The sequence below is a fragment of the Lissotriton vulgaris genome, chromosome 7, assembly GCF_964263255.1.
Source record: "Lissotriton vulgaris chromosome 7, aLisVul1.2, whole genome shotgun sequence".
Classification (NCBI taxonomy): domain Eukaryota; kingdom Metazoa; phylum Chordata; class Amphibia; order Caudata; family Salamandridae; genus Lissotriton; species Lissotriton vulgaris.
In genome coordinates this window covers 1,425,619,985-1,425,642,713 of record NC_141695.1, presented here as the reverse complement: position 1 = coordinate 1,425,642,713, position 22,729 = coordinate 1,425,619,985, and the positions used below count along the sequence as shown (strand labels likewise).

Here is a 22,729-nt window from a genome sequence, read left to right as displayed (position 1 = left end):
CACAGGCCTCTGATAAGCCGGGTCTGTTGGCTTAGTACACTTATGAGTCCACTTTGGGGGCCTGTGTTTGACCTCATGGTCACGGGTTCAAATCCTGGTGGGCCCAATCAGCCTTTCATCCTTCTGCAGTCAATAAAATGAGTACCACTGAGTTGTGTAACAATAAACATCCGTTATTCAGCGCCAAGATGCCCTTCTAGGTGAAAGGGTGCTTTACAAATACGGGTTATGTTGTAAGATTCAGGACGGCTGACTGCTCCCGTTCCTTCATCCAGAATTACAAATTCAGCACACAGACAACTTTTGCAAAGCCAAAATATATGGCTGATAACTGAAAATGAAAGCCAAAGCTACTGGCTTTGCCATTGCTAATTATCCGATTTCAGTCTGACCCTAGGCACACTTCTCTTGTAAGTGTAGTACCTTAAGTTCTTCCTGCTACGGGGCTTTTGTATTTTACAAATGTGGAAACGACATAATGACCAAATTATACAGAAGTTGGGAGTTATCCCCTGAAGGGATTATTTGAGATAAGTGACATGGCATTAGAACACATTAGTAAAATATGAAAGGATTCAAAGACCACTCAAACGAGCATTAGCAGCTCTTCTACATGAAATCACTGAGACACAAAGTACAAACATTTGCTTTTTAAAGCAAAATGTGCAAAAAACATTGGCAAAACATAGGCACATTAAAAACACTTTAAAAAGGGCGGTGAAGTTCCTGGAAAACATATTGCCAACTGGTGTACTTAAAACATTTTCAATCACTAAAACAGACCAAGACTGGGCGAGATTATAAAACGGGGTTTGTAAGTAGGCATTACTGCCATCCATGTCACCATTACATCCTCCAGCGCAAAGAAAAAAAAGGCGAAGAGCACTGTGCATGTATAAGATTTTAACTGAAGTACAATATGTGCTTGCAGTTTCAGAATGTGATGTTATCTGCAGGATTTCATTGCAGAATTAAAGCCATCCATATATTTATTATGTCCATTATAACTTTGTTACCCTCATGATCCTGCTGAATTATTACTCTTACTTCTAGATGGCATGCTTCTTTAATACTAGACTGGTTCCCTTGAAACAAGGCAGTATTTCATAAAGGTAAAACACAGCACATCATGTGCATAATGAGGGCAGCGCTGTAAGAATAGGAGGGCGGAAATTTTGAGATAATGTGAACTTCATGAGGAGATTTCAATATCAGTTAACACATTTGCACACGAGTGCCCTGAATCCCATGCAAACATACCAAAGATAACAGCATAGCAGGTAAGGACAGTTCTTCGAATGTAAACTGTGGGCGTTGTGGCCAAGCAGCTAGCATACCATGTCTGCAGAAGCTCCTTGCTTGTGTTGCCTACTGTAAGTTGCTAGATGATATTCTTATAAGAAGCAGCCTCTTCTTTGTTAAAGGTGGCATAAAGAAGTGTGAAATTGTGCGATCCTGCTTTTTTTGCTTAAATCAAACATCTTTAGCAGTGGCTTAAGTAATACAAATTCTGAAATCCTGCATGTGGATCAGTTATTTTTAGGAGCATGTTCCTACGTTGGGCTGTACGAGATTCCAGAACCATAGGACATCTATTGATGCTCTCCATATGAACACTCATCATAGCTCCACACAGGTGCGTATTACAGCGCTCGCTACCGTACCACTACAATAATAACCACAGTGCCCAACTTAAGGAACCAAGCTGTTGAACTTCACTAAGTTCAGAACAGGACTTCACTCTTCAGAAAACAATATACCGCTTCATGATACCACAGTACACTAAGCAAACACAAGAGGATAGACAGAGCGCTGAAACTTTTCAGACACTCACCCCCAGTCACAGATCTGGGTAGAATCCATCATCATTCTTTAGCTCACTTTGCCACCTCAGTTCAGACCCAGCTATATGCAAATCAGCCTTGACCCTGAGCCTCATGGGAACAGTCTAGTCTGAACTAAGCCAGGTCTTCCATGAACCAGAAACGAGCATCCTGGAACCGGTTTCTGGGTAACACCCTTCATCAGCCAGGCTAGCTTGAATCCAGTAGCAAAGTGTGCAAGGGATCCACGTCTGGGCATACCCTGCCAACTTAAGGCGGACGGAACGTTGAAACTTTTCAGACACTCACCCCCTGTCACAGATCTGGGCTGAATCCATCATCATTCTTTAGCTCACTTTGCCACCTCAGTTCAGACCCAGCTATATGCAAATCAGCCATGACCCTGTGCCTCATGGGAACAGACTAGCCCAAACTTTCAAGCCAGGTCTTCCCTGAACCGGAAAAAATCGGAAACGACCCTTTACGGTCAAGGCTGATTTGCATATAGCTGGGTCGAAACTGAGGTGGCAAAGTGAGCTAAAGAATGATGTTGTTTTCAACTCAGATCTGGGACTGGGGGTGAGGGTGAGCGTCTGAGAAGTTTCAGCGCTCCGTCCATCATCTCCTTGTGTTTGCTTTGTTCTTCCTAAGTTGGCAGGGTATGCCCGGACGCGAGTCCCTTGCTCACTTTGCCACTGGTTTCAAGCTAGCCTGGCTGATGAAGGGTGTTACCCAGAAACCAGTCCCAGGATGCTTGTTTCCGCTTCAGGGAAGGCCTGGCTTGGCAGTTCGGGCTGGACTGTTCCCATGAGGCACAGGGGTCAAGGCTGATTTGCATATAGCTGGGTCTGAACTGTAGAATGATGATGGATTCAACCCAGATCTGTGACTAGAGGTGAGTGTCTGAAAGGTTTCAGCGCTCCGTCCATCATCTCCTTGTGTTAGTACAGTACACTAAACCAGAACTCACCCTAGTTAGTTTGGTATATAGGGACACTTTGGACCCCAACTAGACGTCACAACTAATAAACCTCAGAAACATATCTGAAGCCAAGCAATGTATATAAAAATCCTCTTGATGGCACATACCCGAAGTACTAAACTTCTTGGAGTACACGCACAGCTATCAAACAATAGCCAAAAAACATAGATACAACCAAAAGCATACACAAACACAGCACTCAGCTGATGATCCAGCACAGGCTTCTTAGAGCAAAACAGACTTTGATCTAAGAAGGAATCATGGAGTCAAGGTTGTTGCTACACAAAGCTTTATAACATAACCGAATACGCACTTGTAATACTGATGGTTAAAACAGGTTTTGTAGATGGTGCACTACTGCATTGGTCAATCAACAACTATACCAGTAGACGCCTTGAGGAAAGCAGAAATGATGCTGTGGGGTTGTGGTTTTCTTCAGTTGAAGGTACTGTCATCCCAGCACAGCTCTAAATAAAAACAGAATGCATGCAATGCCGTCATGCATAATAATGCTGGTTGGATCAAGAAGTAGTACCTCACATTATCAGAACACTGCACTGAGTAATGTTTGCAGGAAGTAACCATTTTCTTTTGTTGGAACAAAAAAAAAAATCACAATAACAATTTGATCAAGCCAAAATCTCATGACACAACAGATAGGTTTAAACTCTTTATTCACGTCTTTCCCGGGAAGGCTGGTACAATTAAGTTTGTTAAATCAAGCAGAGGTTAAGTGTCCTGAAAAGGCTGTGTGGAGTTTTGTTTCCATGGTGGAGCTGTAATTGCTGAAGCATTCTTTTACCTTTGTTGGAAAAAGAATCAAAACACATTTTGAAAAAGCCAAAGTCAATGCCAAATCATTGGGCTTTAAACTCTTGCTAAAACCTGCATCTTAGCCTGGAATGCTGGTACAAAGTCTCAGAAGAAAGGACAACTGTACAAGTTCCCACAGTCTGCATCCTTACAAAAGGGCCTGTTTGTGAAGGATGGTAACCAGGTATGTCATTCAAAGATGACATCTTCTGCTGTACTTCCACTCCTTTCAGCCAAGGGCTACTCCTTCTGGTACCTCCACCACTACAGGAGCACAGTCTTCCAGATCCATCTCAAAGTCCCATTTAAATTTCTTGGTTAGATGCATTTTAAACTTCTCTGCTTTCTTTCTCAGTGTCCGTTCGGTGGATGAGCTGCAGGTGTAGGAGAAGAATGTCTGCAAGGGAATACATCAAAACCCATTAAATTGATTGGTTATCTAAGGCACAATATACATGGGTATTTGACATGTGACCAGACAGTGCTCAAGGAGTCTTGAAAGGGGTGGTGGTGGTGCTGGATTGGCACTTATGCAGGGACGGACAATGACTAATGAAATTACACGGAAGAATGTCCGCTATGTGCATCACTTCCTTTCATAGCAGCACATGCAAGTCTTGAAAGAAAAAACATTTGCTGTAGTCACTGACAAATAGCTCTGACATTTTTCAATATACTAGTGCATGTCAGGAATACCTTTGTAAGTTAGGCAACATAGTTGCAAACAAAGAACAAAATTGTTAATGACAACATAATCAGAGAATTAAATAAATATCAATGTACAGAGGTAGGGCAAGTAAACAATTTCTCATTTGGATGGCACAATTTTCTACACTATTGCTACATATTTGGCTCTTTTTCCTCAGCCAGCCACCTTTTCAGCAGCTCAATTAATCAAACTGTTTATGAAATTTCACATAAAGGCCATATCTTCTATTAAATATGTGTCGTGTAATTCCACTGTACACAGCTTCAGCCAATGAACATCTTTCAAGGATTAAAGAACTATGCTTGTCACAATCTTTGCAGTATAGGAATTCTCACATAAAACTAGCCATGGGATTATTATTGCAGTTATAACCCCGTTTCAGTTGTCTGCAACACCTTTTGTTACCAATTCTTTAAAATATGCATATGGTGGGCTTTATTCCGCAAAACAAACATTTCTCTTACCTCATGATATCGGTTGTTGGTATATCGATCCACCTCCCAGAGAGCTTGACTTTACATGCACAAAAGACTGTTTTACATCTCAAAAGTACAATGAGTCATCACAAGTTAGATTCTTTATCTCACAGAAACAGTATTTTTAGTTTATTGTTTCACTGCAGCAGGCATTTTAGGTCTTGTAGAGAGACCTATTGCCGCCCATCCACAAAGCTGACTTTTTACGATGAGGATTTTCAACAGTTCACGTGAAATCACGTGACCACAAGCTCCTCGTGCACGGACTTGCATTCGATCATCAAACGCACACAAGCTTCTCCCAGTAGGCAGCCCACCCCCCCTCTCCATATGGTCGCTCGAGTTGCAGGCAGCCCACGCCCTCCCTCTAATCCCACATCTTCCCCGAGCCTTCTGCCTATCAGCCTCCCTCCCACCTCGCTGATCCACTTCTCCCTGCCAGCAGCATTTGCCACATCAAAGGCTTCCGCTGCCCCGCCCCCCGCCGTCACTTATTCACGGCCGCAGGCAGTGACTCGCATGTACTTCCCCGGCTCTGCTCCCCGCCCCGCCTCCTCTCTATCCCTCGCTCTCCGCCAGATGCTAGGCTTCCTTTTCAGCTACTGGTTTCATTTTTAGGATTCTTCGAAAAGTTTTCCCCTTTATCCCAGTACCTGTACAAAATGCAGCAGCGAAACTGATATTAGACAGTCCCAAAATACATTCCGTCTCAGCAGGACTAAACAAGCTACACTGGTCACCCGTGAAAAAGCGTATTATCTTTAAAGCTTTGTGTATTGCTCACAAGGCCCTAAATAGATCAGGGCCTGGAGCAATTAGAACAATATTCCAGTGGTATGTACCTACCAGACAGCTTTGCTCGGCGAATCAAAATTTGGTAGGGGTCCCCAAATTTCGGAAAGCAAGATGGGTAAGTAGAGCCTTCTGGGTGGTCACGGCCAAACTATGGAACTCCCTTCCCCGGCATGTATCGTACGTCCTTTAGGAATAGCTTGTAACCCAGACTCATTACTTTATAAACTGAGGTCGCACAGATGCCCAGGATAGAGATCTTGGTAGGACTTTTCGCTCGTCTGAACTAACTAGTTTTTAGCGCCTTGACTCTTTTAGGTGTCTGTGCGCGCTTACAAATCTATCAAATTTCATTTCAAAGTGCCCAAGCCTCACAGAAAATCAAGTGTAAGAAATGATGCGGTGCTCGTAATCGGGCAGAGACCTTCCCAAGTCACAGGGGAGAGGAGCCCGGGTCACTTTCAGAAGTGGACTGCAGTGCCCGATGACTCTGTGACAGTGGCGCCCTCTGGGTTGTGCACTGGGGCTAGAACGGGATATGTCGGTGCAGAGGGTGTGCTGTGAGCCACGAAACATACACTCCATGCTGCCGTGGTGCAATTCTAACCATTACCGCCAGTCTTGGAGTTTAGGAATCTTTAGACACCCTGACATGATTAAGAGGGGAATGGCCCAGTTGCCACACCCTCTTGTGCTTTCCTTTTTTGACTCAAGTAATACATCTATTTTAATGTCGGATGCATTAAAGTACGCAGTGACCCAACAACATCTGCACCTTCGAAGCAGATTCTGAGTGCGTCTGATTGGGAACGGACCGAAGTAGCCCTCATCCGCATCAAAAAGTAGGCCTAATCGCTCTGTTGACATGAAATGGAAGGTGCTTGTGGACAGAGCTGCTGCTCCTGTCCATTAAGTCTGGTACAGAAGGCTGGATAGTTAAACAAATATTTACTCACAGCCCGACTTGTGCCTTTTTTCGCCTCAGGATTACTTTCTAGACATCTACGTTATGCAGTTGATTTCACTCTGAAAAAAGTTAAGAACTATTCAGAAAAGTATCTGCCAATTCGGAATAATTATAAGACGGTTCTCAAATTATTATTTATGAATCCTATTTTTAGCTGTACAAGCCTACTGTCTCTGCCAAAGTTGACCCTCGTGCTGTTGATTGTGTAAGAAAGATTATGAATTGCTTCTTCTTGTGACTGACATAAGAATTATTTTATTGTCATAGGTGATTTATATTTTCCAGCTGGAATAAGTTACACCGAGGCTGAACAGCGCTATTCAGTTTGTGACATAGCAAGCTTAGAAGCTTCCAAGCTATTTTAGTCACCAGTCCTGCCTATTTGACCATTCTTGCAGTTTCAAAGAACTCTGACAAACCTTTCAGCGTGGAAAGTCCAATTTCTTTTTAGACATTAGCTAGGCCATATCAATTTGCACAATATGGTTAGTGAAATCTTGGTCTAACCTGATAGAATCAATCTTGGCAGAAAGCATCAGGCCAGAACTATGTGACAAACTACCAGGCTTGCTTTTGGAAGGTAAATTGTTTTTATGATCTGCTCTTAATTAAAATAAAAGTCACAGAAGTCATGCTGATCGAAACAATTGTTTCATGTTCACTACGTAATTTTCTGGGAACAAAAAAGTTCCTTAACAATAAGTTGAGCAGTTTGATAAACAGCGTTTTTAAGCGTGCCCATTAGCAGCCCATGCTAAACTGTTTATTAAGACCACAACACCCAGAAGGTGCATCTAACCGTATTTATTTATTTAGGACACTTGTTCTTGTTTTCGGCAGTTGAAATCCAGTACTTGAAATGTTTGGATTTTTTTTTTAGCAGTTGGTACGGTATATTTTGTCCATTTGACTCGAGGTGGAATTTGCAGCAGCAGAGGGTGAAAATGAATTGGGAATCCGGTGATGTAGTTCTAGTTTTCTGTAGGAGTAAATGTAAGTGCTAAATGCTTTCGGCTATTATTGTTTGCATAAGAAAAAACAAACTTGAGCACATTGCAGAAAGCAGATATTTCAAGAAACTGTTGAACAAATACGCATTGTGTAGGGAAACCGTGATATTAGTTGTGCAGGATTTGAGGCCTCCGCAAGTAATAGGTCCACAATTACCCTCTCCCTGGGTACCAAGCACCCCAGTGTAGAGCTTGACTCGCTCATGGTAGTGAAGTTGAACAGCCCAGGGCCTACTCGGGAGGTGGTGTGCACCACTGAATGCCACAGCATCACTCAGCACCACTGAATGCCACAGCATCACTCAGCACCACTGAACGCCACAGCATCACTCAGCACCACTGAACGCCACAGCATCACTCAGCACCACTGAACGCCACAGCATCACTCAGTACAACTGAAGGCCACATCATCACTCAGCCCCACTGAACGCCACAGTATCACTCTGTGCAACCATTCAACAACAACAACTGGTTCTAATATGTTCTCTCAATGTTTCAAGCTTTATTACAAATGTCACAAAAAAATGTTAATATTTCACTTCTGTTCTTGGATTTTCATCACAATAAAATACACTGAACATAATCTTCCCAAAAGTTATTTACAAAAGTTTAAGCTATTGCCATTATAAATTACAATAACTTTTATTTAAGTATTTATAATTAAAAAAAATAAAAGCCATTGTTATTTGTAATATTAATACATCTAAGTCATGTAAATACAACACATATTGTATTACAAATGCTATAGGTGTCACGTTTGCGACAGTTAAAACTATTGGCATTGTAAATGACAAAGCTATTAATTTTGCCATTTTCAAAACCAGGACATAAATAAAAAATGTGTTATTTACAATACCAATAGCTCAAACTTTCCTAATGCGAGACCTATTGCATTGCAAATGCTTGTTTCAATGTTTCAGTCAGAAGAGAAAATACAAGCCAGCAGTACTCGCTGTACCAATGCCTATTGATCGCATTTAAATTTCCTTAAGCATGTTAGTTTCTGGGTATGGACAGTATTCCAGGATAGTCCAACATTTGAAGTCCTGCTTTCAGCCTACTTCTAAACTCTGTGTGTAAACTTGCTGGAAGGTGGCTAGATCAACCAGACGTTGAAACATGGGAGAATTTGAGAAATAAATCAATTCATTGGGTGGGCAAGAAAACAGGGCTGATCAAGACCCTTTTTAATGACATTAAAATGGTTGGGAGGGGGGGGGGGGTAAAGAGGGTTGGCAAGGGGATTAAAACAAATTATGCTTACTGTATAGTTATGTTCTTCAAGTCACCCACACTGGTAGATACTATTTTGCGGAAGACCTGGTATCCAGATCTCTCTCCTCTCCAGGTTTACCACTTGGATATTTCTACTGCCCTACGGCATTGAACAGATACGCACAATCTCCCCCTATTGTTCCGCTCCACCATTCAGATGAAACTTACCCAAGGTTGCAACTCATAACCGTTATGCTCTATTGACCTTATTGGAAAGTTTGGATTGACTCATTAAGAGTGTAGATAAGGGCGGTTCTGTGGTTATCATATGGCCCTGAAGATGGGTTACCTGTTTCGACCTCTCGGGGTCCTTTAGTTGCAAATCTCATAGATATGTATTCACACAGATGTATTCAGTCCACACACTGCACTACCAGGCCCGGGAGAGCTTATTTGCTAGTCACTGTGCATGTGTGAAGTGATCAACATTAAAGTGCATCCATCACACGTGCTTAGCCCAGCTATCCACGTCTGCAGATACCAGGCACTCAGACAAGCGCTTTGTACTGATACTGCAGTGCGCTTTCAAGTCAACAACACAACAGACAGTCAGATCGCATGCTTTCATTTGGCAGCTGCCAAGCATCCTTTTGGCGTGTTGGTGGGGTGGTGGCCTTCATACCCTATTAACTTACCACCTGTGGTCAAACAGGAGGAGGTATTTGAGAAAGAGGTGGGAGAGAATTTGACTGTTGTTATTTAGGTGAAAGTTGAAGTCACAAAGGAATATTGGATGGATTTATCCCCAGTTTTAGGCATCCAAATGTATGCATAACTTGGAAATAGCAGACCTACGTCAAATGAGACACAGACCACAAAAAACATTTCATACAGTACTTCTGCAGCAAGTGTCCAAAGCAGAGATGAAAAAGAGATGAAAAGATTTATACACAGCTTAATTCTGAGTGATCAAATCATGGTCTCTTGAGTTTCACGAGCAATACAGGAGCATACTTCATCCACAATCAGATAACTTGTACTTTAAAGCGTACGTTCACACAATGGAGTATCTTGGTGCTGAATCCAGGGGACAATTTACAAAAGCATTTTCAAGCCATAAAAAGTAAATTAATGTCAGAAAACACCTTTATTTACGGCTTGGTGGACTATACAAAAGGCATCTGGACAGGCGTACATGGGTTCTATAGCATATAGTTCACCATCATGACCTCAGAGAAATACACGGTAGTAAAACGATGGAAAGTGAGTGGAACAAAGTGTGATTAGCCCGAACGCTTACAAACTTGAGGGCTTACAAACTCTGATCAAAAACATTCCCACCTTGGAAACAGTTGGATATTTATTCCAGCAAAGGGTTGGTGTAACTCCCCCTCCCATAGTGCGATAGGGAACACTTCACCTTCAAACTCGGAGAGGATTTGGAGGAAAAGAATAAGGTAAAGAAATGTGCCTGTGCGCATCGGTATCAAGTCTAAGCTTTGTATAATTACACTTTAGGGAAATGGAACCCAGATACCTGGTGCAGCTTTCCAGTCATATATGACAATGTTTGTGAATTGCAAAAAGTGTTATATCTTCTCCCGCTCACAGGAGTACTTTTACTAATGCAATTTTACTATTTCTGGTGATTTGCTACCCCTCAACCTTAGACGTTTATTGTTATCTAGAGCAATTGTAATTAGGTTATCGATATCGTGAGGAAGAAAGGGTGAGTGGAACTGCTGGGATGCCTGCAGAGGATGCCACCAAACCAGATGCAAGATGTACATCAATGTACAGATTTAATTCAGTTCTGAAATATTTAATGACAAATAGGTCTTCATAGTACAGCAGGGGTCATGAAATACTGCAATTTCATCACAAAAAACCAAATCTACCCCAAGAGCTCTAAACAGTTTCTTTGGTTTACCCAATAAACTGATGTACATCTTCCCCTTCCCACTTAGTCATAATCTTGCATCTATCCCTTCCACAACAGCCTTCTTACCTGTAAAGTGCTTGTTAAAAAGTTATCGTGGGAAACTATGTCCACGAAGAAGTCAGGAGGGATTTCACCCAACTGGTGGTACAAGACAGAGATGAGGCTGTTGTACATGCTCTCGTGTGTCCTTACGGCATCTTCTGAACGGCACAAGAGGTTCAACAGTTTCTTCCAGTGCTCAAAGGACTCGTATACGTTCCCGATCAGGAAGCAGACGAAGGCAAACTGCAACTCACCTTCAGTTGGACAAGGAATGAAACAGTGGTTGAATTACTTCAAAGCAACTGATCAAAAATACTTTACATTTGTAGCAAGTGCCTCAAACTGGATGCGAGGATCTTTTCTTAAATTAAGTAAAAGGAAAATTAGCCTATTGGTACAAATCTCAGGGTAATGTTGAGTAACATAATTCTGAGCATATGGCAGTACTATAAATCCAAGTGCCTCCACATACCTGATTCACCTGCATTTCCATGGGACAGACTGCACATGTTAACTTCTAGTTACTGAAGAAGACTCGGATGTAATGCACCCTGGTTTCCACACACCGCAATGCAGTGGCAATAAAGGGGCTCCTGCACCTTTATATTAGGCAACAGAAATATTGCTGAAGTTCAGTCTAAAGTCCAACTGCTAGTCAGATGGCCCAAATTTTTGTAATAATGTCTGCGTTGTGAGGGGCCTGCCTCATTCCTCAGCGACTTACCGTCAATAAAGTCTCACCCATCTGGAACCAGGTGTACTTGCTACTGCAACAAGGGAAATGCTGTGCATGTTCCTTTTTACCATGTGACATAAGGAAAGTTCTCAGGGTAGCATGAACCTCATAACTGCACAAATAACAGTACACACACCCTTCGTGTTTGTCATTAGGGGACCGGGGAGAGTGCTTAGCATTGCCGGAGATAGTCTCCGGCATGTGCTCACTATTCTTCTCCATGTTAGCTTTTCAATTGACCATAGCATTTTATGCTCTGTTGCATTTGTACATAGAAGTAAATTCTTATAATAATTGCTTCAGGAGTATTTCTGTCTCTCAATAAATCTGATTATTGCTGAAACTTAGCTTTTTCGTCAAATACTTTTTTCAAGCTGCTTTTACCACAATTCCTTTTCTGTACAAGCTATCAGAGGACCTGGTGAAGTGTTGGTTATAAGGATTTTGGTATTCATTTCATTAGTATCCTATTCCTGCTACACCTTCTATAACTTTACGTTCTGTTTCTTTCTAATTTAACATTTTCTTTCTCAACGGCCCATGCTACCCTGATATTGACGGACTACTCTTCCACCATGATAATAAAACAACCCAGATTCAGCTGGGACGCCTTGACATTACCATATGAGTGCGGGGAGTTTGGGATCCCAAACATTCGACTTTATTATTTATTAGCACAATGTAGTTTTTCACAACATTGGTTTCATTCTGATGCCCGTATCCCTTATCTCCGGCATGAGGCCAATCTCGCACACCCGACCCCACTGTCGGCTCTATTGCCGGTGGGCAAGGCTTGTGACCCACAGAACCTGCAAAGGCTCTCCATGACTAGTTGGACCTGAAAGCAACTGACTCGGGCAACCGGGACGCAACTACTATGCTCATCGTCTCTCCCATTACGAGGAAACTTATGGATCCCCATCACACATAAACCGACCGTAAAACACACCCGAAATAAACTCGAACTGAAAACATTTGGGGACCTGTTCCCCAATAATCATGTCTACTCCTGTAGCGAAGACACTTAATTTAAAGAGGCTACATTCATGGAACAGTTCATACTATACCGATTGAAAAGAGCATTAAATCACAGATTCCAAGCTATCCTCTTGAACCATCAGATTTCCCACCACAGACACTCCTTATCAAGGATAGCAGCGGAGAACACCTAATGTCAAAAATGTATAGAGCCACTATGGCTCTGCTTCCAATCAGGGATGAGGAGGTACGACAGGCTTGGGAATAGGATTTGGGTCAACCCCTCACGGATGCACAATGGCACTTCTGTTGCGAACAAACATGCAGAATTTCCTTTAGCCACAGCACAAGATATTACATTTTAAATTCTTGCGACTGGCATATGTTACCCCAGCCAGGTTTCATCATATGGATCCAACCCGACCACACACATGCCCACGGTGTAGCATCCCGATGGCAGACTTTGCACATATGACATGGTCATGCGACAAGGTGGCCCATTTTTTGGAAGCGGGTATTCAAGGAACTCTCACAAATGATTAACCAACCCATTCCCCCTAACCCCCTGATGGCGTTACTGGAACATGTTTAGGATCTCCCCAAATCCTCCTGGCGATTTTGCGCATAAGCACTGCTGCTTGCCAAGAGGGAGGTCGCAATACACTAGGGGAGCAAATACCCACCGACAATAAAGGGGTGGAAGTTTAGTCTGTCATATTGCAACACTAACAGCGAATTATATGCCCAACTCCAGCCCCCAACATCTAGACCGCTTGACATATGGCAGCCTTTTATTTCCCGCTTATTAGACATGAGTGAGTTCACAAACCAACCAAAAGCCTTTACCAGAACTCTGAAGGGAATGATCAAAGGGATATTCTCACGCAGTTTGTGTTGGACTCAGAGGAATAGATAATGTAAATAATTTTGTTTCTCCTTCTTTCTTGCTACTATGTACAATGTGGACCTAAGTTGCAATGTCTGCTTTTCTTGGTTTTAAAAGATAGACAGAACCAATTATTTTCTGTCTGTATCTATTTGCAAAAATAGAAATCTGGAAACTTTAACTATGATTGGTCTTCACATTATGTGTATTGGAACAAACACTTAGAACATATACGATAGTATCTACTCTTCAAACTTTTTTATCTGCATAAACCATAGATATACATGTTTTTGGGCAGCAGTCAAATATGTGGAAAGAAGCATAATTACCCAAAATCCCTTGGGGTTGGCTTGCATAATGCTGGTCGATCATGGTCACCAGGGCGTAGCTGAGGTCCATGCTGTGTTGGGTGACTTCTGCAGGAGTCGCCCCTTCAGGGTACATCTTTTTAGGTATCTCAGTGTATCGAATCTCTGTTCCAGCCTTCTGCTTCATCACAGGCAGACGTGCAAGACCCTCCTGGTAGCTCTTGCATGCTGTGTCATAACGGGGAAGGTTCTGCTCTTCTCGATCTTTAGTATGTGTCATGGCCTCCACTGGCAACACCTCTGCAAAAGCACAGATGTGACGGCTTTCTGGTTGCAGCTTCACCATCACTGACTCAGTGATCATGTTGGTGAGAGAAATCCACTTCTTCAGTGTCTCGTATGGATAAGGGCCTAAGAACTGGTCTAAGTTCTGGAGATCTGCACGCATACGCTCCGTTTCCTCCTCTGGCGCTGGTGTTAGGTCCACCTCCTCGATTTCAGGGTTCCATTGCAGAACCAGAAGGTCGCGTTGCTTTATATTAAGAAAAAACCCTGAACGAGGCCCGCTCGCCCCAGGACTGCTGTGGCTGGCCGAGCTGTAATGAATAAAGTGGATACCAGGAGGGATCATCTTAACACCTCTGAATTTAGGGCCTATCTGCCAGCTGTTGTAGTCGATGCCAAACTCTGTTCCCTCTGGCATTTTTAGAATCATTAAAGTGGCTCCCTCAAAAAACAGGCGTTTTGCGAGCTCAGGGTCCATGTCCACTGTTGTCATGTTTGTATTTATAACAACCTATTTGTTTATGGAAAGCTGGAAAGTGAAGAAGGAAGACAAAATAGAGATGTTATACCTCTGGCTCATTAGTAAACACTCATCTGGAGTTGAATAACCCAAAGTTAAGAAAGACAAGTCCAGTACTGCGAACGAGAGAAGCTATTTTGGAAGTGCAACTAAAGAGCTTGAAGCATGCATGAGAGAAGCCGGATGTGTGGGAGAAAGATAAGCAAGAGAAACAGCAAAAGGTGAAAGCATGTGGTGGAAAGTACATGCTTAGAAATCAAGGAAGGGTTTAACCCAGTTCTAGAATATACGTCAATTCCTCTTGAGAGAAAATTTCAAACTGTTGAAAACCTGTGCTCTGAACGGGCAAGTACTGTGAACCTGCACTGCTTTAATTTGAAAGGGAGAGTACCTGCACTTTATAGTACTGCTGCAATACATTTAATGGGAGAGTATTAGCGCTTCCAAGACGAAAACAAGTACTCTAAAGCGAGAGTACCCGCACTTCAGTATTTCCATTTAAAGCACCGATTGAAACCATAATATTGCTCGTCAAACTCTGAACCGTTTAACATTATGAATCGCGCTTGGTTGCCAACATACTCGGTACCAAACACTTTACCACCAAACCTGCCACAGCTCGAGAACATACCGTGAGCGCAGATAACCGACCAGCACCCGAACCGCAGTTCCTCAGCTCCTGCTGCCTGACCAGGATGGTCTTGTAAACACAGACAACGGACTGAAAGAGTCCCAGAATACCCACGGTCGAGGATACAAAAGATCGGCCATGTTGAATTGAGAATTGTTCAATTTACACACTATAATAGTGTGGGCACAATATCACATTTCCTTTGTAGAAAATCATTTATTCGCTTCATTTTTCTAATGTAGATAGTTCTATTTGTATAATTAATTTCAATGTACAAGTACCCGACATATTTCTAGTAGTAAATAAGTACTCATTGTTTATGAGTGGTATTTCTTTTATGTCCATGCAGCTATATTTTTTTATTTCATCATTCGTTTGCAAGAATGTACTGGAAAACGAGCACGTTTATATTCATTATCCATATTTTTCGGATTGATTAATATCTATTAGAAGAAAGTGTACGATTGAATGTTAATATTAGTATTAGCTGGAATATACACACGACATGAAAAACATTTGCATATTGACACATTATTATTGGAAGCGAAATAAGTAAATGTAAATTAAAGACACTAAAATAGGTCACAAAAAAAGACTGTGTCTCACTGTATTACCCAGGCTGGTTTACAGTGGCTATTCACAGGCGCGATCCCACTACTGATCAGCACGGGGGTTTTGACCTGCTCCGTTTCCGACCTGGGCCGATTCACCCCGCCTTAGACAACCTGGTTGTTCCACGCTCCCGTGGAATCACCATATTGATGCCGAACTTAGTGTGGACACCCGATCGACATAGCACACTGCAGCCCAGAACTCCTGGACTCAAGCGATCCGACAGCCTCAGCCTCCCAGTAGCTGGGATTACAGGCACACGCCACCGCGCCCGGCGAAGACAACTGTCTGCAGTACCGTACTAGTTATGTGGCTGCAGGTGACGTCACTGTGGGTGTACTGCCCTCTGATGACTAATGTATGGCAAGACACGGCAGTGTTTTTTTCTTTTCTGACTTTAGCGGGTATAATGCCATCTGCTGGGTATTTTTGGTCTAGGCTGACAGGAACTGTTCTTCAATCTGATGTGATGTCCCTGTCACCGGGGTTACTGCAGCATTTAATTGTTGGTAAAGTTTCAGAACTGCATTTTAATTTCACCTTACACATTTCCCCCCTAATTGGCAACATCAGAATAAACAAGCATTTACAATGCAATGGTTTTGCCTTTGTTAAAGTTAGAGCTATTGGCATTGCTCTTGACATTATTTTTATTTATGTTTTTTTTAACATAAATGGCATTGTCATTTACAATGCCATTAGCTTTATCTATCGCAAATGACACACACAAACACACACAGAGCCCCCCACACACAGCCACACAGAGCCCCCCACACACACAGCCCCCCACACACACAGCCACACAGAGCCCCCCACAAACACAGCCACACAAAGCTTCCTACACACACAGCCACACAGAGCCCTCCACACACACCAACACAGCACAAGCAGGCAACAGGGGCACACAGAGGCACAAGCAGGCAACAGGGGCACACAGAGGCACAAGCAGGTAACAGGGGCACACAGAGGCACAAGCAGACAACAGGGGCACACGCAACAGGGGCACGAAAACGGAGGCACAAGCAGGCAACAGGGGCACGAAAACGGAAGCACAAGCAGGCAACAGGGGCACACGGAGGCACAAGCAGGCAACAGGGGCACACGGAAGCACAAGCAGGCAACAGGGGCACGAAAACAGGCACAAGCAGGCAACAGGGGCACGAAAACTGAGGCACAAGCAGGCGACAGGAGCACAAGGAGGCACCAGCAGGCAGTGTCATAAGATGACATGCTGATCAGTATGTTAAATTAAGTATATAAAAAGGTATTTGCATGCAACAAATGTACTACAATAAAAGCCTCATGGGCACAGCTCACAAACGTGTTTCAAAACAAGCACCTCAAACAAATGGGTCTTGGCCACACAAATTAGCAATTGCCACAAAACGCTAGATTAGACAATAGGGCTTTGGAGAATGGGAAAAACATTTTTTTAATGTGCCCCTGAAAGGACATCACAAAACTTGGTAGTGAAAGAATGCGCATGCTTCAAAAAAATAGGGAAACATTGGAAACCTAGAGTAGCTAGAGTAGAAAATAACTACAACATGTTTTAACAATATAGAATTTGCTTGAAGAGAAGTGCACCTTGATGACAAGGAGTTGGTGGGGTATCCTACACTTACCTCACCTTGTTAATGGCCTTGGTTCAAGAGTTCTAGCTAATTAAAGCATAGTTCTGATAGACAAACGACAATGATCTTAAAGACTAAATACAAGCATTAGTTCCTCAATGGAGAGTGGGAGCCAGGGGGATCCATGACAAGCAAGGGATGTCAGACTAAACTGGCAGCTGAATACCAGTACACTTCAAAATGTAGACACCACATAATTCCCTGTCCTCTTCCATCTCAGTCTACTGAAGTGTGTACAAATGCAGATTTCATATTCAAAAGGAGCAACGAATTATTAGAAAAAACAAGAGACTTGGACCACTTCCTAATCAGAAGTGATCCTCAAATGTTGAGGCTCTGTGGGTAGATAAGGACAGCCAGCAGAAGCTACCACAAAGAAAGGAACATCATAACAGTTATTTCAAAGCCAAAGATGATATAGCAGCCTTTTAAGAGCCAACCACAAAATCTGAAAACTGGTGAGAGGAGAGAGTGGAGCAGAATGCAAACATCATTAAAAATAGCAAGGCATCAGAAGGGCCAATGTCTCAATAACTACAGCGTGTTGAGAAAGAACACTGATAAAAGGAGAAAAAAAGCCTGGACACCAATGTCATAGTGCAAAGGGACTCCTCCTTGATATAGGACCCAGCAACAAGATTCAAGGCAACACCACCACAAAACACACGCACTCTCATGGAGTGCCTAAATAGTTCCCTAAACGTGAGCAAACAAATGAGAAAGACAACCATTGAATAAGAAAGCCATTAGGAGTGACAAATGCATCCACTGGAACGCAATGGGCAGGGTTCACATTGTCTGGATGTTGGGAATTGTTCACAGGAGGATTGGACTATGGGCAACTAAAAGCAGTCTTAGGCAAGATCTAAAAATACTTGATCCACAACAGGCCTATGGGAACTGATTAAGTAGGTTTACTTTACATGTCAAAGTCAAAAAGCTGTGACATCTGTCCAAAGGGTGCAATTTATCTAGATGAAATGAAGACTAGAAATGGAAATGTAGTATCATTGTGGCTAATAAGGCAATGATTAGCAACTTAAAAATACCAAGAGAACTAGCAGAACTGAAACAAGACACCAATGGCCCAAAGGATTACCAATCTCACCCAACAAGAAATAAGTAGTGATAACAGTTCTATGGTATATGGCTCTGGGGTTCAAACAGCTAAGGCACTCTTGGAGTCTAGTAAAACATCAAACCTCTGTTTTGGAGGCGTATCAATTATTACATCCAGATACCAGGCAGGAAGGGGAATCTATGTGAATGAGGTCTGTTTAAGGCTTGACATTGCTTCTAAAAGATCTAGAATGGGATGCCCTAAAGCAAGGGACAACCCTTACCTTTAAAGGCGTTCAGGCCAATGGAGCAGCAATTAACGTGAGGGGTGACAATCACCAGGAGGCATTACAATCACTGCATCCTCAGAAGAGATGACAGGCAGATCTAGTCAAACTGTAACAGAAAGCAGTCCTAATACAGGAAGGTATGGCAGCAAAATAAATCAAACTGAAGGAATCTTTACGATGTAAGTATATGAGCTGGGGGGGGGGGAACTAAATCAGGCGATCAACTTTTAAATAGACAAGGATCTTGTGCATCTTTGGCATTGAAAGGATCTGTGTGAAGGCTAATACAAAAACTCAGACGAAGGGGGAGGGGCACATTAACAAGGCAGTCTAAACCATGTGTAAAGATACAACGCAAGTGTTACCACGCATATTCCTTTACCACTTACATTTCATTACAACGATTTCCACTGCAAAGGCAGTAAAGGCATATGCATGGTAAAGGCAATCATCACTCTAGATTCAGAGCGAATGGGTGGGAGTGGGAGGTGTTGGAGACTTCCTGCCCGGACGAGAATGGAATGAACGGCTTGGCAAGTAGTTTTCCATTTTTAGGGTTGGAGGTAGGGGTCGTTTTTCAGGGCTGGGCCCGGGTTTTAGGACAGGGGTTGGGGTGTAACCTTCACCAGGCATATCCTTTTAGCAAGAATGCCTTTACAAACAAATTTGTTGTAAAAGCATGTGCTGTAAATGCATGTGTGGTAAGACATGGTCAAGACTGCATTATTATGGCATGCAAACTAATCATATGCGTGGTTCTATCATGCAACCAATGAAGGGTATTAAGAAAAAGGTAAGGTTTTTGATGCTGAATGACTGAGCACCTATAAAAGGTCATCAGTGCCCACAGAAAATCCTAGAAGATGATAGTAAAGAAGAAACAGAATATCCATCTGAGAAATTAAACGTCAACAACAAGTGGGGGGGTGGAAAATCAAACTGATGGCCCTATGGACGAGTACAGAAAACAGGGGAACAGAAACATTAACTGCTATATGTAGCTTACCTAGCTAAGTGCCATTTTGATAATCATCTAGTAAAAGGCACCACGTATAACCATCTGAGGGATACTGCAGTTTACTTCAGAATAAAGGCAGTGGGCATGAAGAGCAAGGAAACAAGAAGTCAATTCAATTAATGGACAGATGCAGCCATTATGAAAGCAATCAACGCACTGAACAGAGAAGAACCGGGGGCAGCATCGCCACACTTTTCATGATGTCAAAATGAAAAGTGCCAGTAGGTTGCCCATCGAACTGTAAGTTAATCAGCATGCTGAGGTGAAACAAAATTACTGGAAAGCATGCTGCCAACTAAAATCCAGGAATAGACTGAAGTGTAACTAATTCGACATCACTCATTCAAGTATGCTACACATCACATTTGGCCAAAATATCTGTGCTCCTCTGAATTACAAATGCTCAATATTGCCAGATATTTAGCATTCCTGGTCTTCTCCCAGGGCTTTGATCATGTTTGACAAACTTAACTAAGGAAACTTGGAAGGCAGACTGAACGAAAGATCTCACTGAAAACATCAACGATACAAATTTGAAGAGTCCTCTTCATATAAGATTACAATCTATTTGGGTGCAAAGAAGAGGTGCATGCTAGCTCTGACGCTCTTTAATTATGCACCAACAATCTCCTAGGTGTATGAAATACAGACTCAATGTTCATATGTAGGAAATACACGGATCCATGTTGGTGTGCATGCAGATATTTATGTTGTCAGACAGAGGAAAAGCCTTCAGAAATGAAGGACGTGATAACAAAACATCACGTCAAAACTATTGTTAGAATACCATGAGTGCCGTGAAAAGTCAAATTTGAGGAATTGTCTGAACACTAAATCCCGAAGCAAAGTCATCATAAAGAAGACCGGAGTGAAAAAATAAAGATTACTAGTTCTGCTACTCTAGTGTACTGGTAGACTTCAACATCAACTGGGGAAACTGCAGAAAAGATGTGAGGTTTTTAATACAAAAGCAAGACTTCTGTCAAGAAACCAAATATTTGTCTTCATTTCACAAGTTTCAGGTATGCAATGAGATTGTATCCTTTATAGGTACAGAAATCCATGGTGTTAAGAGCTAATGCAGCACTAATTTCAGTACACACTGGCAATTAAAGAACATTGGGCTCCCCAGGAGTAATACAATGTACAATACAAGCTCCTAGGGCCAGCACCAAAGAGCCCTTGAAAGAGACTGCAGTTTTCATGTCATCATACTCACGGAAATTAAAGGAAGCCCGAGTAAAGTCGCCGACCGCAGCTACTGCTGAAGAATAAGTACGCAAGGAAATGGTGAGAAGGGATTACTGACATACAAGTGACGCCTGCTAGGTAGAGGGCTAAAATGAGGATAAAAAACGTCAGGGAGTGTGCAAATGGATGCAGTGTCCGGATTAGCAAACTACACAAGTACCGAGTATTGGAACCAAAGAATTATTATAAGAAATTGGAGAAAAAAGGAATTATATTGACAAGAAGACTATTTGTTGGTGGTCGCACGATTCATACAATGCCCGGGCAAATTGGCCTACTAGCTGAAAACAACGATGGTGTGTTTCTAGGTTGTAACAAAGCAATTTTACAGCACATTTGTGAGGATTTGATAAAGTTTGGAATAACGTTACTATTCAATATACTGTTTCTAAATAAATCCCTAACAAGAAGTTACATATCTGCTCTGACAACTAAGAATCACAAAACAGGACCGAAGAAACGTACCATTGAAAAACAAATGACATATATAAAATGAATATCCTAGTGTATTTAAAAATAAATTAAAAAGCGCAGTGGGAGGGGTCATCCTGTTGCGCTGTCGAGCAAATACCAGTACACCAAGGAAGAATCTTTAACATGACTCTGCATCATTTGCTACCATCCATATGGTCATTTGCCAGCATCGTACATCCACATTTTAAAAGGGGTTATTATTCATACCTGCTTGGGAAAGTCAGTTTCGGAAGTGGCACAATGACACTGTTTTGACCAGTTCAGCTTCACTCAAGATAGTGTTTAGCCCATTCCTATGAGGCTCTAACCATCCAAGGTATAAAACCCTGCAAAGGAGTCCAAGAAACTGGGGTTTCCACAAGTGAGGTTAAGCCGCCAGAATGATCTCATCTGCCAGGTCTGAGAAACATCAATAACACTAAAGTGATCATTTAAGTAAGACTAGCAGCCTGGATAAATGAAAAATCATACCGGCACCGGCAGCCTCACTGTGATGCAGGAGTTTGTTTACACGCGTGACTGAGGGGAGGAGCTGTGTCGTCACAGAAGACGGCCGGAGCAGGAAGGCGATGCAGCAGAGCAGATTAACGGGCATTGTAGAGCGGGAACGGGGGCCGGAGACACGGGGGGCGGGAACGGGCATTGTAGAGCGGGAAAGGGGGCCCGGAGACACGGGGGGCGGGAACGGGCATTGTAGAGCGGGAAAGGGGGCCCGGAGACACGGAGAGCGGGAGGGGGGCGGGAACGGGCATTGTAGAGGAAAGCACGGTCACCAGCGGGAGAAGGGCGGGAACGGGGATGGGAGACGCTGCGAGCAGGAGAGGGGGTGGGAACAGCGGAAAATTAAAGCAAGCACTCACCTGGACTTCTTTCGGGTGCCTTCAATGCCGGACCAGATTCGGGGGCGTTCCCGGCTTTCGGCTGACGTCGCGTGACGTCGGCAAAAGCCAAAGAATCTCGGGAACGCCCCCGAATCTGGTCCGGCATTGACGGACAGGCCCCTCGTCCAATGGCTAGGCTCCATTTATGGAGCCAGCCAATAAATGACGAGGGCCGACCCAAACCCACACTACAGTTATCATTAGGTTTTCGCCTGCGCGAAAAAGATGCGCAGAGCGCATCTTTTCGCCAGGCAAAACCTAATGACGGTGAAGCCGCTGCATCCATTTTCATTCTAACCTACTGCATCCTCTACTTTCCAATAGCGCGATACACCCTGCTGAAAGGTCTGCACCAACATCGGATGCTCAAGACAGTTCAGCCAAGCGTAGCATGC

The 22,729-nt window shown here is 43.0% G+C and overlaps 1 protein-coding gene and 1 non-coding gene across 2 annotated transcripts; both read right to left on the bottom strand.

Moving 5' to 3' along the window:
* Positions 1–3,462: 3,462 nt before the first annotated feature.
* AAR2 (AAR2 splicing factor) lies at positions 3,463–15,229 on the bottom strand. The gene is made up of 4 exons (XM_086932201.1): positions 15,116–15,229; positions 13,701–14,493; positions 10,796–11,025; positions 3,463–4,015 (listed from the first exon to the last, which is right to left on the bottom strand). Exons 2-4 carry the CDS (start codon positions 14,455–14,457, stop codon positions 3,848–3,850), a joined length of 1,155 nt encoding a protein of 384 aa, XP_086788327.1. The 5' UTR covers positions 14,458–14,493; positions 15,116–15,229; the 3' UTR covers positions 3,463–3,847.
* A 475-nt stretch (positions 15,230–15,704) lies between these two features.
* On the bottom strand, positions 15,705–16,003 carry LOC147705757 (signal recognition particle RNA). Its single transcript, XR_015298630.1, has one exon.
* Positions 16,004–22,729: the final 6,726 nt, after the last annotated feature.